The 17,707-nt window shown below is 45.2% G+C and overlaps 1 protein-coding gene across 1 annotated transcript in view; it reads left to right on the top strand.

Moving 5' to 3' along the window:
* Positions 1–16,463, top strand: part of txnrd2 (thioredoxin reductase 2) — a 71,040-nt gene extending 54,577 nt beyond the window's left edge. Inside the window, exons 12-16 of the mRNA XM_033043837.1 lie at positions 2,345–2,481; positions 3,758–3,853; positions 5,501–5,593; positions 10,223–10,392; positions 14,535–16,463. Of these exons, the coding sequence (XP_032899728.1) occupies positions 2,345–2,481; positions 3,758–3,853; positions 5,501–5,593; positions 10,223–10,392; positions 14,535–14,658 (620 nt within the window). The 3' untranslated portion in view covers positions 14,659–16,463. The remainder of the gene's footprint in view (positions 1–2,344; positions 2,482–3,757; positions 3,854–5,500; positions 5,594–10,222; positions 10,393–14,534) is intronic.
* Positions 16,464–17,707: the final 1,244 nt, after the last annotated feature.

Here is a 17,707-nt window from a genome sequence, read left to right as displayed (position 1 = left end):
AAAGCTTTGTGAAGAGATAAAGATTTGATTGCTGCGATGCTGCCATCTGACGCTATTTTTAAATAACACTGGTTGAGGAGTACTGCAGTGGCCACAATCTATTGCCTGCACATTACCAAGCCAAGGATTGCCCTGTTGGTTTTCCCCCCACAGACGATCCCGTCTAATTCCTCCCCTGTTTTATTATTTTTGTTTTTCAAGCAATTGACGTTTCTAAACCTCCCCATTAATTACTATTTTCATCTTGTGACAAAGAAAATGATTACCTTGACGTTATTTTGTTCTCTTGTTTCAACATGAACGAACTAACTTTTAGCCCGGAGAAGTCCACGCACTTTGCTCAACTCTGCTGTTTTTTTCTTCCTCGACATATGCCATATCAAAGAAAAATTTAGATTATGAAATATCTCATCCTTTTGAAGTGCACCCATTGAACCAGATAATGTTCATCTACAATGTAAACTGCAAGAAGCGGTTGGTTTTGGTGTCTGAATGTATCTAATCTTTCACAAACATGGTATGAAAGTCACAAACACGTTCTCGACAAGTTCAATCAGCATTAGTTTTGTGGTGATGATGAATTGCACGCAGTCGGGAAGCAATATTGCCAAAGAACGTTCGCAATGTGGTAATGGAACACCATTTATGTCGTAACCTCCCAAGAAACACCATGCTTTAAATGATTCCACATTGATCCATGCAAGAAATATTGGATTAGGCAACACTACAAGAGGCCGAGCGTGCAGATTGGACACGGCCTGTCAGATGGGCACTCAAGAGTTCAGCCATAGTGGTCGGTTTTAACTGGATACGGATTCAGATTCAGATTAGTTTATAGTAATATACACAACGATACAATAAAAATCCATGTTCACATTATGCTCAAACGGTAAACAGTAAACACACTGTAATAAACATACAACAATACATGTGACAATGTGGGCAAAACCACAATAATAATAATAACGGATGGGATTTATATCGCGCCTTTCTAGAATACTCAAGGCGCTTTACATCGCATTATTCATTCACTCCTCAGTCACACTCGGTGGTGGTAAGCTACTTCTGTAGCCACAGCTGCCCTGGGGCAGACTGACGGAAGCGTGGCTGCCAATCTGCGCCTACGGCCCCTCCGACCACCACCAATCACTCACACACATTCACACACAGGCAAAGGTGGGTGAAGTGTCTTGCACAAGGACACAACGACAGTATGCACTCCAAGCGGGATTCGAACCGGCTACCTTCCGGTTGCCAGCCGAACACTTAGCCCATTGTGCCATCTGTCGTCCCAAATGATGCAAGAGTGTGATGCAAACCCTAAAATGTATTAAGATCTGATAGTAGAATAATTGATTGAGGTAGAATTAAGAGTTTATGGCAGCGCCTCTGGAAATAGAGTGTGAAAGAGGTGATTGGTTCAGGCGTGTGGTAGCATTGGGGAAGAGGTTGTTTAGTTTAGATATACAGCATGGAAACAGGCCGTTCAGCCCACCAAGTCCACCTCGACCATCAGTCACCCATTCACACTAGTTATCCGTTATCCCATTTCCCCACTCCCTACCTACTAGAGGCAATTTTACAGAGGCCATCTGCATTTACAGGAATCTGTATTCCTGCACATCTTTGGGATGTGGGAGTAAACCGGAGCACCCGGAGGAAACATGAGCGGTGACAGGGAGAACGTGCAAACTCTGCACAGACAGGCAGAGATCGGAATCGAAGCCGGGTCTACCAGCTTTGCCCCCCCCCACACACTAAGGCTGAACATCTGCACTGAATCTTAAGTCCGAATCTCTGAGCTTTCAGGCATCTTCTCCCATGGGAATGGCCAGGTTATCGGCATCCTTGATGATGCTGCCAGCCTTCCCGATGCAACACACCATGAAGGTGGACCTGGCAGTCTCTTGGTTGAAGGCACTAATTGTTTTGTAGAAGCTTCTGTTTTGGCACATTAACTTGTACCAGCTGAAAAGATGCACGTTAGTAACTTGGAGGCTAAAGTCAGACAGGATGGAGAATGACTGGAATTTCAGAGCAAGCCTGAAGCCAGAGAGATTGTGCCTTGACGTTTTAATTAATTTCTGCACATCTTTGTGAAGATGGTTTTTGATACATTGAGGAAAAGACTTCTCTGAATGTGTAAATCCAGCTGCTTAAACTTCCTATAAACATTTGCCTCCAAGTCAGTTTGTGGCTGGTAAAGTATGAGATCCAAATTTGTCTGACACGTTGCTAGTCTGCAGAATCTTTTAGCATGTAATGCAAAGTATAAAAGACACTTGTGCACGCCAGCTGAATGTCGCATTACAAATTACATAGTCATCTTCCCTATTTCTTCCAGGTCGAACACCCGAAACACAAGGCCTGTGTCTGGACAAGGCTGAGGTCAGGATTAACCCGGAAACCGGCAAGGTGGTGGTTGGTGATGGTGAAGAGACCTCTGCCCGACATATTTATGCAATTGGAGATATAGCAGAGGTAGGACATGATCCAGATATTCCGGTCCACAGGATCTCACCTCGGACCTGACTGTTATTCGTAGCGGGCTAGAAAGAGGGAAATTGGTTGAGGATTTGTGTACTTTTGTTGGTCTGTGATGTTATGATAGTTACACAATATTGAAGCAGGCCCTTCGACCCAACTTGCCCATGCTGACCAAGATGCCCCATCTACACTAGTCCAACCTGCCCACATTTGGCCTATTTCCTTCCAAACCAAGTCAATGGATATTTATCTTATATGTATATTTATCTTTATATTATGGTGGAGATAGCTAGTTAGATTCATGATTAGTACAGGTGTCAGGGCTAATGGGGAGAAGGCAGGAGAATGCGGTAGAGAAGGAAAGATAGATAAGCCTTGATTGAATGGTGGAGTAGACTTGATGGGCCGAATAGCCTAATTCTGCTTCTACAACTTATGAACCTTTCCCATCCATGAACCTGTCCAAATACCTCTAACAATACTCCATCCAGCCTGTTGACACCCACATCTGGTGCTTTGTTCGTGTCATTTGCTTTTTTTTTTCTTGCTTTGCTGTATAATATTACATAATTTGTGTAAGAAAGAACTGCAGATGCTGGAAAAATCGAAGGTAGACAAAAATGCTGGAGAAACTCAGCGGGTGAGGCAGCATCTATGGAGCGAAGGAATAGGTGACCCAACCTGCCCAGGCAGACCAAGATACCCCATCTGTGATAGTCAGTCCCACCTGCCTGCGTTTGGCCCATATCCTTCCTAAACATTTCCTATTCACGTACCTGTCTAAACTTAGAATATAGAACTACACAGTGCTGGAACAAATCATAAGACTGAGGCCATTCGGCCCATCGAGTCTGCTCCGCCATTTAATCATGGCTGATCTATTTTTCCCTCTCAACCCCATTCTCGTTCGTCTCCTGTAATCTTTGACACCCTTTAGCTCGCACATACAGTTAATCTATACTAATCGCATTCACTTGCATGCGATCAGCGTCTCTCTATTCTCTGCTTGTTCACGTGGCTGTCTGTATGCCACTTCAGCATTGCTAATGTAACTGCTTCCACCACTCACCCCAACAGCGCATTCCAGGAACATTACACTCTCTGTGTTTACAAAGAAACTTGCCCCGAACATCTCCTTTATACTCTTCTCCTCTCACCTTAAACCTGCCCCCTCTGTATTTTGATCTTTGCCTCTACTGTAGTGCGACGTCGCTGGTGATTAGCTGTTGCTTTGGACAAGAGGTTTTGCTCAGTGTATCTCTTCTAACAGGGCCGACCAGAGCTCACACCTTCAGCTATCAAAGCGGGTAAACTGCTGGCTCATCGGCTGTTTGGCAAATCGACTCAGCTGATGGACTACGACAATGTGAGTAAACCTTATGGTGAAATGGCACACGTACTGTACGATTCACTTTTTTGATACAATTCAGTAAAAGTCTTACTATGTATAGCACAATCATAGACAATAGACAATAGGTGCAGGCGTAGGCCACATGGTCCTTCGAGCCAGCACCGCCATTCAATGTGATCATAGAAACATAGAAAATGGTCATGGCTGATCATCCCCAATCAGTACCCCGTTCCTGCCTTCTCCCCATATCCCCGACTCTGCTATTTTTAAGAGCCCTATCTAGCTTTCTCTTGAAAGCATCCAGAGAACCGGCCTCCACCGCCCTCTGAGGCAGTGAATTCCGCAGAATCACAACTCTCTGTGAGAAAAAGTGTTTCCTCATCTCCGTTCTAAATGGTTAAATGGCAGTATCCTTATTCTTAAACTGTGGCCCCTGGTTCTGGACTTCCCCAACACCGGGAACATGTTTCCTGCCTCTAGCGTGTCCAAGCCCTTAACAATCTTATATGTTTCAATGAGATGCCCTCTCATCCTTCTAAACTCCAGAGTGTACAAGCCCAGCTGCTCCATTCTCTCAGCATATGACAGTCCCGCCATCCCGGGAATTAACCTTGTTCATAATCATACCTGAGTATAAGAGTGTAGGAATAATAAATTACACTGAGACAGCACAAAAGAGCCGTCACGTTCCTGCCGCCATTTTGTATGATTCAAGTTTCAAAGTTGTTAAAAATGTTGTGTCTTAACTTGGCCATAAAGGCTGTTGTCTTGGGCTGGTGCTGGCAGCGGTATTTCAAGGATCGGCCTGGCCCTGCGACGTTGTTGATCTCTTCCACAGCTCTGTGCTGCTGCAGGCCACGTCCCATGCATGCGCTCAGCCGCTTAGATGGATGTCCTGATCTAATCAAGCCCCAGGCTGCTGTAGGGCCTCCAGCGGCCAACTGCCTTGACCTGTTCACATCGACCTGCAAACACATCATCCGGACTTCTTCTGAAGAAGGCTCGTGACCCGAAATGTCACCTATCCCTTTCCTCCAGAGATGCTGCCTGACCCCTGCATTACTCCAGCACTTTGTGTCTATCTTTGGTTTCAACCAGCATCTGCACTTCTTTGTTTCTAAACTTCCATTTTATCCTTTTTACATGCAAAACTGTAGTATACTAAGAGTTGTAGAAAGGAACTGCAGATGCTGGTTTAAACCGAAGATAGACACAAAATGCTGGAGTAACTCAGGCAGCATCTCTGGAGAGAAGGAATAGGTGACGTTACAGGTCGAGACCCTTTTTCAGACTAAAAATATCTGAAATTTTGTATTGGAAGTGTAATCCATAATATGTCCTGGGATTAACTTTTTGTCCATTAAGATGCTGCTATCCAGATAAATGACTTGTTTATGTATTTAAGGTAGACAAAAATGCTGGAGAAACTCAGCGGGTGAGGCAGTATCTATGGAGGGAAGGAATAGGTGACGTTTCGGGTCGAGACCCTTCCGGGTCTCGACCCGAAACGTCACCTATTCCTTCGGGTTCTCGACCCGAAAAGTCACCTATTCCATCGCTCCATAGATGCTGCCTCACCCGCTGAATTTCTCCAGCATTTTTGTCTACCTTTGATTTTTTCCATCATCTGCAGTTCTTTCTTAAACATGTTTATGTATTTAGGTTGCTACTACAGTTTTTACACCGCTGGAGTACGGATGTGTAGGCTTGACTGAAGAGGAGGCCGTGCGTCGACATGGGGAGGACAAGATAGAGGTAACAAGCACATATGCAGCCGTCACGGAGAGGTCTGCCAGTTCCAGCATGGCTCATTTATTCTTGCAAACCCACTCTGAAGGCCAAACAGCTTAGAAACATAGAAATAGGTGCAGGAGTAGGCCATTCGGCCCTTCGAGCCTGCACCGCCATTTAATATGATCATGGCTGATCATCCAACTCAGTATCCTGTACCTGCCTTCTCTCCATACCCCCTGATCCCTTTAGCCACAAGGGCCACATCGAACTCCCTCTTAAATATAGCCAATGAACTGTGGCCTCAACTACCTTCTGTGGCAGAGAATTCCACAGATTCACCACTCTGTGTAAAAAATTATTTTCTCATCTCAGTCCTAAAAGACTCCCCCCTTATCCTTAAACTGTGACCCCTTGTTCTGGACTTCCCCAACATCAGGAACAATCTTCCTGCATCTAGCCTGTCCAACCCCTTAAGAATTTTGTAAGTTTCTATAAGATCCCCCCTCAATCTTCTAAATTCTAGCGCGTACAAGCCGAGTCTATCCAGTTTTTCTTCATATGAAAGCCCTGCCATCCCAGGAATCAGTCTGGTGAACCTTCTCTGTACTCCCTCTACGGCAAGAATGTCTTTCCTCAGATTAGGAGACGCTGAGATTGCATTGGTACATATCACTGACTACAGGTCGTTTGGTTTAGAGATAAGGCATGGACACAGGCCCTTCGGTCCATCGAGTCCGCGTCGACCCATGATCACCCGTTCACACAACTTCTATGTTATCCCACTTTCACATTCACTTTCTACACTCCAGGGACAATTGAGAAAGACCAATTAACCTGCATGTCTTTGGGATGCGGGAAGAGGTGTTTGAAAAATTGTTTCATGAAAACAATGGGGAAAAGAGAAGGGCGAGAGTGTTTCAGAAACACAGTGATAAAGTTCATTCTCCCACGGGACTTAAAAAAAATAAAGGTCTTTTTATTTTTAAAGGTCTTTGAGCTAAAAATGCTGATAGCCTGGTATGGTGCCTCAACCATAAAATAGGCCATAGTACAACAATGTGTTTAAAATGAGTGAGCTATAAAGGAATTCCAATTGTTGCCTTTATCTCTTTCATTCCACGAGGATGGAATGATTATTTTTCCACTGGTTAATAAAAGCCAGGAATGGCATTCTCTTATTTCTGCGCTGCTTGGCAATGGTGAGTTTTTGCAGGTGAGGATTCTGAGCGAGTGGATGCCGGACAAAGCGTCAGTCTACAAGGAACAGCGACTCAGTGGCAGTGTAATGTTTCTGTTCCATGAGTCAGACATACTTGTGGGTTCGCTGAATGAGGCTGACGGGGTGTAGAGGAATGGTGGGCAAGTTAGTACTGTGGACCTGTGCCAGCTAGGTGTTGGAAGACTTGTAAACACCATCAAGAAGAGGCTTTGAGCTGGTCTGGAATGAAAGTTTCTTTCCAGAGGTTTAGATGAAGGACGTGCCTTCCAAGTCTCTGGTCATTTCCAGGAGCAGCAATATGGTGCAGTAAATGGAGCAGTCACTTGGCTCACCGCCAGTTTCCACAAACAGCGGAGGAGGCTGAGGGCTGAGTTTATAAAGGTTTATAATATAAGGTCAATAAACCACAAACTTCCCCATGGTAGGAGCTTTGAAAACGTGAAAGCATAGGTTTAAGATGAATGGTTCAATAGTACTTTATTACCATATATACCTAGGTACATATTTATTTTGGCACAGTGGCACAGCAATAGAATTGCTGCCGTACAGTGCAGGAGACACAGGTTCGATCCTGACTACGGGTGCTGTCTGTACGAAGTTTGTACGTTCTCCCTGTGACCATGTGGGTTTTCTCCGGATGTTCCAGTTTCCTCCCACACTCCAAAGGCGTGCAGGTTTGTAGGATAGTGGGATAGTGTCAGTGTACGAGGTGATCGCTGGTCGGCATGGATTCGGCGGGCCGAAGGGCCTGTTTCCATGCTACATGTCTAAAGGTACAGCTAAATTCCTTTTTTGCAGATAGTTGAGTGGCAATCTTACCCTACATTAGGCACAATCATACTGAAGTCCAAGAATGTAAGTACAGTGGATTACACTGAGTCAGTACACACGAGTCGCCACGTTTCAAGGCTGTGTTGTACCATTCAAGTTCAAAGTCTTAACTTGGCCGTAAAGGCCTGTTGTCTGGGTCTGGGTTGCAGGGGTTGGCCTGGCCAGGTGATGTCGGTGTCCTCCACTGCTCCGTAACGCTGCAGGCCGCCCGCGTCCGATCCATCAGAGCCATGCCCATTCCAATCAAGCCGGATGTTCAGATCCCTGTAATTGAGCAAATGTACCTAATTGTCCGAGAAATATTTGGACAACTCAGGTCGTTTAGAATAAACATGAAGATAAAACTCAATATCTTCAGGCTGAACATTTATTTATTTTTCTAAACATAATTATTTTCTGGTTCGCTATTGCATGTAAACCTGAATATGTATCTGTACTTGTGGTTGGCTTGTTGTAAACGTGTATTGTCACGCAACAAAAGCTTTTCACTGCACACGTGACATTAAACTAAGCTCAAACTCATACTCACCTTTCAAAGTTATAGAGCCATATAGAACGGAAACAGGCCCTTCGGCCCAGCTCATCCATGCCAACCAAATCCCCTTCTAAGCCTGTGTTTGAGGCATATCCCTCTAAACCTTTCCTATCCAAGCATCTATCCCCAATGACTTTTAAATATTGTTATAGTACCTGCCTCAACTACTTCCTCTGGCAGCTCCATCCAAATACCCACCACCCTCTGTATGGAAAAATCACCCCTCAGTTTCCTCTTAAATCTTTCCCCTCTCACCTTCAATCTAAGCCCTCTAATTTTTGATTCCTAAACCCTGGGAAATAAACTATTATTCTATGGTCGTGCTACATTTTATTAGACCCAGAGCAACTAGATGCTTCCCTTTTTTTAAATTGTCTGTTTTTCAAAAATAAGTGGAAAACATTTTGAACTAAAACAGCCTCTAATTATCTCATGCAATTACCTATTTGTTGCAACATAAAAATTGTAAACAATCTAATTATCATTGGCTGTCAGGTGCGCACACACGCACGCACACACACGCACGCACACGCACCCACACACGCACGCACACACACACGCACACACACACACGCACACAGATACAGACACACGCACACACACACGCAGACACAGATACAGATACAGACACACACACGCAGACACAGACACAGATACAGATACACACGCACACACACACAGACGCAGACACAGACACACACACACAGACGCAGGCACAGATACACGCACACGCGTGCGCACACACACACACACGCACCCACGCGCGCAAACACACACACAGACACACATGCGCACACACACAGACAGACACACACACGCGCGCACACACACAGACACGCACGCACACACACACACACACAGACAGACACACACACACACACACACGCGCGCGCACACACACACAGACACGCACGCACACACACACACACACACACACAGACACACACAGACACACACACACAGACACGCACGCACACACACACACACACACACACAGACACACACACACACACACACACGCGCGCGCACACACACACAGACAGACACACACACACACACACAGCTTCTTGTTTCTATTTTTAAATTCAAGTTAGTTTCCTTTCCGAATATTATAGCTATAATTACTGCCTCTGATCTTTTGATGGTAATTAAATTGTTGACATTTCCACACAGTTGAGAGGCTGTGCAGAACTAATCTTAAAATAGCAAGTTAATTGTGTGCACGGATGCAGCCTTGGAATACCATCAATCATTGTTGTTTTGTGTTGAATTCCTTAAAGCTAGATAGACACAAAATGCTGGAGTTATTCAGCGAGTTGGGCAGCATCTCTGGAGAAACGTAATAGGTGACTTTTTGGATTGAGACCCTGGTTTAGACTCTCCTTAAATCCAGTCCGTCTATAAGCTCGGGTGCTGTTGACTTCACCTCACTGAAGGTGAAATGAGGCCTCGTTGAGGGCTTTGGGCTTTGTCCACAATGCTACAGTGAGCTACAATGATAAGAGCTACAGTGCCCTCCATAATGTTTGTGACAAAGACCCATCTTTTGTTTATTTGCCTCTGTACTCCACAATTTGAGATTTGTAATTTAAAAAAACCACATGTGGTTAAAGTGCAGATTGTCAGATTTTATTAAAAGATATTTTTATACATTTTGGCTTCACCATGTATAAATGACAGCTATATTGTTTACAATATACTATTGTTTCCACACACACCCCTACACATGCATATATATTTATAACATGAAACCATAATAAGGACTCCACCCTTCTTCAGGGCATCTATCAGCAGCTCTATTTTGTTCTGGACTTCTCTACCTTTCAGACCGAAATGTCACCTATCCCTTTTCTTCAGAGATGCAGCCTGACCTGCCGAGTTACTCCAGCATTTTGTGTCTATCTTCAGTATAAACTAGCATCTGCAGTTCCTTCCTACACATATAATATGATACGCGCACACTTGTTCATTAAACCTTTCTACACCCACGCAGACATGTGCGTTTGCAGACACGGAGCATAGTTTGACAGTAACTTCTCCTGCTTTGATTTATTGCTGTGATTAGATCTATCATGCACATTACAAGCCGCTGGAGTACACAGTAGCTGAACGAGAAGCCACTCAGTGCTACGTCAAGATTGTTTGCTTGCGTGAAGGTGACCAAACCATTCTGGGGATTCATTTCATCGGACCAAATGCCGGCGAGGTCGTTCAAGGATTTGCACTTGGAATGAAGTAAATTCACAATTTGTTTTCCTTCCTTGATATTGAATGTAACGATAGCTCACAATACTGAATTCTACTCTCTTCCCCCCCACCACCCCCACAATCAGTCCAGAGAAGGGTCCCGACCTGAAACGCCACCTATCCATGTTCTCCATACTTGCTGCCTGACCCGCTGAGTTAATCCAGCGTTTTGTGTAAACCAGCATCTGCAGTTCCTTGTTTCTACACACTTCTGATGAACTCTGAGGTAGACAAAAATGCTGGAGAAACTCAGCGGGTGCAGCAGCATCTATTGAGCGAAGGAAATAGGCAACGTTTCAGGCCAAAACCGAACTCTACATCGCTGTCCATAGACTTGGATTTTTAAGAACTAATAGCACTTGTCTGATTAGTGTAATTTAGTATAGAAAAAAAACAAAAGTACTTAAAGTACTGGAATTAACTCAGCAGGTCAGGCAGAATCTCTGGAGAAGAAGGGTCCCGGCCTGAAACGTCACCCATTGTTTTTCTTCAGAGACGCTGCCTGACCCGCTGAGTTACTCCAGCACTTTGTGTCTATCTCTGGGGAACATGCAGAGGGTGAAGTTTCAGGTCGAGACCCTTCTCCGGACTGATTGTGGAGGCGAGGGGAGGAAAGTCAAATTCAGTGTTTTAGTTGCCGAGTTACTCCAGCGCTTTGTGTCCCGTTGGCATTAACCAGCACCTGCAGTTCTTTGTTTCTACAATTTAATATTTACCTTTGAAATAAAATGCTGGACTAACTCGGCAGGTCAGGCAACATTCATGGACAGAGACAAAGAGAGAAACAGGTTTGTCCAGGTAGCAGAAGAAGGTGTGGAGAACAAAGGATGGAACAAAAGGGAAATTCTCCGCTGGGTGGAATTATTTGGGCCAGTCGGGCAGTTTTGCCACTTTGTCTGTGTAATGTGTTGCCAGCATTGTAACCTTTATAACGAGGCAGCCTATACAATTGAAAGAGAAACTAAAGGGAAGGCAGGCAGGCAAAAATGGGGCCAGGCCCGATACAAATGAAACGATTTGTAAACTAAAGCTGGACTGACAAAACAACATTTTTTCCTATGGAGACACAAGAAAATGCAGACGCTGGAACCTTTCATAGAACACAAAGTGCTGGAGTAACTCAGCAGGTCAGGCAGCATAGAACACAAAGTGCTGGAGTAACTCAGCAGGTCAGGCAGCATCTCTGGTTGAAAAGGGTGGGTGACGTTTCAGGTCGGGACTGAAGAAGGGCCCCAACCCGAAACGTCACCCATCCATTTTCTCCAGAGATGCTGCCTGACCTGCTGAGTTACATAGAAACATAGAAAACAGGTGCAGGAGTAGGCCATTCTGCCCTCCGAGCCTGCACCGCCATTCAATATGATCATGGCTGATCATCCAACTCAGTATCCTGTACCTGCCTTCTCTCCACACCCCCTGATCCCTTTAGCCACAAGGGCCACATCTAACTCCTTCTTAAATATAGCCAATGAACTGGCCTCAACTACCTTCTGTGGCAGAGAATTCCACAGATTCACCACTCTCTGTGTGAAAAATGATTTTCTCATCTCGGTCCTAAAAGACTTCCCTCTTATCCTTAAACTGTGACCCCTTGTTCTGGACTTCCCCAACATCGGGAACAATCTTCCAGCATCTAGCCTGTCCAACCCCTTAAGAATTTTGTACGTTTCTATAAGATCCCCCCCTCAATCTTCTAAATTCTAGCGAGTACAAGCCGAGTCTATCCAGTCTTTCTTCATATGAAAGCCCTGCCATCCCAGGAATCAGTCTGGTGAACCTTCTCTGTACTCCCATCATTTTGCGTCAGGCAGTATCTCTGGAGGTCATGTACAGGTGAAGTTTCAGGTTAAGACCCTTCTTCAGACTGGGGGGGGGGGAGGGGTTGAAAGATTTTTTTCTCTATCATTCTTCATGTTTCGGCATTCTAGATATGTCGTAACTCAACATTTCTACACGCTGGTTATAGGAGTGGGGAAAAAAAAGTCTGTAGAAGGGTCTCAACCCGAAACGTCACCTATTTCTTTTCTCCAGAGATGCTGTTTGACCAGCTGGGTTACTCCAGCCTTTTGTGTCTATCTTTGGTTGAAAACAGCATCTGCAGTTCCTTCCTTCACAGCCTGCTTGTTTTGGTCAAGCGGGGAACGAGGATGGGAGCGGTTTGAACGTCGTGAGTGAAGTTTCCGCTCCTGAAGACACCATTAACCCAGCTGGGTGTTGACATCAATCTGCAGCTTCCTAAGCTGTTGTCAGTTTGGCCTCAATATTAGCTTTATTCACTCTTTTGAATTTAATAATTAGTGTGGTTGGTATTTGAACTTAGGTCTTGACCTTTCGACACTAATCCAGTAAATGAATCTCTATTTCACCATACCTCTTATTTTTGCCTTCCAGTGAAGATGTGGTGGAACCTGCATTACCTTATAATCATCAAATGAGTTGTTCCTAAGGAGCAATCCTCAACTGTCAATGAGTCATTGATAATTATACGTTTGCAACGTTCCCTGTAAGGGCAGTTCACTGATTCATTGCAAGATAGTCTTGTTAGCCGAGCGATGGCTCTAAAAGCTATCTGCCCGCAAGCTAGGGAACTGTTTGATTCACTACTACATCATTTAGAACATTGGACTTTGTCCATGGAACTGATATTTTACAAGGCTTAAGGGCCTGTTCCACGTATGCCGTAAGCAGGTGGCTGAAAACGTTCAAAATGTTGAAAATTCAGTGGCGACCATATAACAATTACAGCACGGAAACAGGCCATCTCGGCCCTTCTAGTCCGTGCCGAACACTTACTCTCACCTAGTCCCATCTACCTGCACTCAGACCATAACCCTCCATTCCTTTCCCCTCCATATACCTATCCAATTTATTTTTAAATGATAAAATCGAACCTGCCTCCACCACTTCCACTGGAAGCTCATTCCACACAGCTACCACTCTCTGAGTAAAGAAGTTCCCCCTCATGTTACCCCTAAACTTCTGTCCCTTAATTCTCAAATCATGTCCTCTTGTTTGAATCTTCCCTATTCTCAATGGGAAAAGCTTATCCACGTCAACCACATCCACGACACTCTTTGGGCGATGACTCTCGACCATACAGGCGTCACGTGTCGACATGTCGCGGGGTGAAGCCTGTACGGTCGTGAGTAGTCGCCCAAAGAGTCGTACCTTGTTCTGGTCGCCGTTGGATTTTCAACATGTTGAACATTTTCGGCGACCCGCTGCGACTATGACGGGTGCCGGCAAGTTGCCGGAAAAAAAATCACGTAAGTGGGACAGGCCCTTTAGAATTATATTCTGCTCTCTGAATCTTCCCCTTTGCTTCATCTATTGTACTTGAGTTTGAACTGATTGCATGTGTGATAGACACCAAATGCTGGAGTAACTCAATTGATCAGGTAGTATCTCTGGAGACAAGGAATAGGTAACATTTCGGGTAGGAACCCTTATAACCATATAACCATAACCCTTCTTCAGACCTAAGTGGTATCTATTTTATGTTTAAGAAGGAACTGCAGATGATGGAAAATCGAAGGGGGACAAAAATGCTGGAGAAACTCAGCGGGTGCGGCAGCATCTATAGCGAAGGAAATAACGAAGGAAATAGGCAACGTTTCGGGCCGAAACCCTTGGGTTTCGGCCCGAAACGTTGCCTATTTCCTTCACTCCATAGATGCTGCAGCACCCGCTGAGTTTCTCCAGCATTTTTGTGTACCTGGTATCTATCTTTGGTTTATCTGATCTATTTGGATAGTAGCAAAACAAAGCTTTGCATTGTAACTGGGTACATGTGACAATTGGATTTGAGTCTGTAAAAGGTCGCCTATCCATGTCCTCTACAGAAACTGCCTGACCTGCTGAGTTACTCCAGCACTTTGTGTCCTTTTGTGTGTCTGCAGTTCTTTATTTCTACATTTTACTGGACCCTTTTCAATCAGGAACCTGAACCATTTTACTGGAACCTTTTCACTGGAGGTCCTGACCTGAAACATGGCCTATCCGTGCCCTCCAGAAATGCTGGCTACTCCAGCACTTTGTGTTCGTTCTGCACAAGGTTTCAGCATCTGCAGTCCCTTGTGCCTTCAGCGTACCTTTCACTCAGGGTTTAACCTGTCTGTGCTTGCTTTCAGGTGCAATGCCACTTACTCTCAGCTGGCATCCACAGTGGGCATCCATCCAACGTGCGCTGAAGAGGTGAATAAGTTGAACATCACCAAGCGATCGGGTTTGGACGCAACAGTCACGAGTTGCTGAGGTTAAATGTCATCCCTGAACTAGTGGTCACACCACAAACTCTGGAGCCGCCACCAAAGACCTTCGCCGGAGAACAGAACGAGCCTGAAACACATCGTTTTATATATCAGAATTAATCTAGCCCTTCACTATTGCCATATCAAAACTTCACCAACATTTAAAATGTCACCTTGTGACCAGGGCATAAAAAAAGAGCTTGCACGGAATTAAGTTAATGAACAGCAGGTAACATCGTATTTTAATATAGCACCTAGTAGAGCTGCTGCCTCACAGCACCAGAGACCCGGGTTCAATCCTGATTATCTGCTGTCTGTGCAGAGTTTGCAGGTTCTCCCTGTGACCGCGTGGGTTTCATCCGGGTGCTCCGGTTTCCTCTCGCGTCCCAAAGAGGTGCAGGTTTGGCCCTGTAAATTGTCCCTAGTGTAAGGGGTAAGTGGGATAGCATAGAACTTGTGTGAATGGGTAATCCATGGACCCGGTGGGCCGAAGGGACTGTTTCCATGCTGTATCTCTAAACAAAATATTTCAATGCAATTTAATCACATAAATGTTTAGGCTGCCGTGCTGAAGAGTCCACCATTGCTGGGATTAGGTGAGCTGGTGACAGAAGAGGTATTGGCATTGACTGGGGTGGGCAAGTGGTGTATCATGAAAGTAGAATACAATTGCTAACTCGGCCAGCAGAGGGCGATATCTGCTTGTGCCCGTGAATGTGAGAGCATGTGTTGCCTAACAATGAAGGGGCTGTCCCACTGTACAAGGTAATTCAAGAGCTCTCCCGAGTGAAAAAAAAAATCAAACTCGTGGTAAGCACGTAGAATGTACGGAGCGGGTACGTCGGAGCTCGGGGACGTCTCTTAGAGGATCGTAACACTAACGGCAGGTACTCGGGAAACGCGGTAAGCTCGGGAAGACTCGTGAAGATTTTTCAACATGTTGAAAAGTGTCCACGAGAGCCCCGAGTACCCACGAGCGGCCATTACCGTAAATCTCCGAGTTCGAATCGGGAAACTCGGGAGAACTCTTGAATTAGCTCGTACAGTGGGACAGGCCCTTTAGGAAGGCGGCTGCATTTGCAGTTTTGTTTTGCAAAGCCATGGGCCACCGGGAGGGGGGGGGGGGGGGGGTGGCATGGTGACGCAGCGGGTAGAGCTGCTGCCTCACAGCGCCAGAGACACGGGTTCGACCCTGACCACAGGTGCTGTCTGTATGGAGTTTGCACGTTCTCCCCGTGGCCTGCGTGGGTTTTCTCCGGGTGCTCCGGTTTCCTCCCACACTCCAAAGACGTGCAGGTTTGTAGGTTAATTGGCTTTGGTAAAAAGAATTGTCCCTAGGATGGTGTGGGTGTTCAGGGTTCGTTGGTCAGCATTGACTCGGTGGGCTGAAGGGCCTGTTTCTGCACTGTACCTATAAACTAAACTAATTGCATTTGTTCATCTATAAACACAGAAGCCTGTGTGATGTCTTAAATTCTTAGCTTGCATTCAGGTAAGGTCGACGATAATGTTTCTTCTCTTCTACTCAAAAAGTGATTTCCATATTTTGCCGGCCAGAGTTTGGTGTGCTGATCAGGGGTGGCTGGAGAGAGGAGGGTCAACGTAGTTTGGCTCCCATAGATACCTGGCTGTACCGTATGTGCATCGCACATCAAATGAGTATCTCATCACTCACAGTCAGCTCGAGCAAATGCCAGTTAATGATGACCGGTTTGTAAACCCATTTCACGGGCTGGGCTGGTCTGATAATGTGGCATCTATAAAACTAAAATATGTAATATATTAAAAAAAAGTGATATTTCATCTTTTGCGTGGAGTTTGTCTAATGTTTGAGTAGTTGAGTTGCAGGGGAAATAATGTGTGCCATATTTGGTATCAGTACATCGAACATTACTGTAATCTACACCTGGAGTATTGCGTACAGTTTTGGTCTCCAAATCTGAGGAAGGACATTATTGCCATAGAGGGAGTGCAGAGAAGGTTTACCAGACTGATTCCTGGGATGTCAGGACTGTCTTATGAAGAAAGACTGGATAGACTTGGTTTATACTCTCTAGAATTTAGGAGATTGAGAGGGGATCTTATAGAAACTTACAAAATTCTTAAGGGGTTGGACAGGCTAGATGCAGGAAGGTTGTTCCCGATGTTGGGGAAGTCCAGGACAAGGGGTCACAGCTTAAGGATAAGGGGGAAATCCTTTAAAACCGAGATGAGAAAAACTTTTTTCACACAGAGTGGTGAATCTCTGGAACTCTCTGCCACAGAGGGTAGTCGAGGCCAGTTCATTGGCTATATTTAAGAGGGAGTTAGATGTGGCCCTTATGGCTAAGGGGATCAGAGGGTATGGAGAGAAGGCAGGTACGGGATACTGAGTTGGATGATCAGCCATGATCATATTGAATGGCGGTGCAGGCTCGAAGTGCTACTCCTGCACCTAATTTCTATGTTTCTATAAACCATGAGTAAGTAAGTAAGTAAGTAAGTTTATTGGCCAAGTATTCGCATACAAGGAATTTGCCTTGGTGCTCCGCCCACAAGTAACAACATGACATACAGTGACAGTTACGAATGACTCAGAAAACACTAAATATTAATAATAATAAAACATTAATGATAAAACACCATTATCAAGCATGTGAACCAACAAAATACCAGATCATAGGGAGGCTACAGATTTTTGGCTGTTAAGTAGAGCAACTACTCGTGGATAAAAACTGTTTTTACGTCTGGCTGTGGCAGCTTTGACAGTCCGGAGTCGCCTTCCAGAGGGAAGTGATTCAAAGAGTTTGTGGCCAGGGTGAGAGGGGTCAGAGATGATCTTGCCCGCTCGCTTCGTGAGCAGTGAGTATTCCCTTCTGTGATCGCAAAAGGACAATTTTACACAAAGGGTGGTGGGTGTATGGAACGAGCTGCCGGAGGAGGTAGTTGAGGCTGGGACTATTGCAACGTTTAAGAAACATTTCGGCAGGTACATGGATAGGACAGGTTTAGAGGGATATGGGCCAAACGCGGGCAGGTGGGACTATAAGCGTAGACGGGGCATGTTGGTCGGC

Source organism: Amblyraja radiata, chromosome 25, assembly GCF_010909765.2.
Source record: "Amblyraja radiata isolate CabotCenter1 chromosome 25, sAmbRad1.1.pri, whole genome shotgun sequence".
Classification (NCBI taxonomy): domain Eukaryota; kingdom Metazoa; phylum Chordata; class Chondrichthyes; order Rajiformes; family Rajidae; genus Amblyraja; species Amblyraja radiata.
Note: the sequence above shows the minus strand (reverse complement) of the source record. Positions and strands in the feature narration are given on the sequence as shown.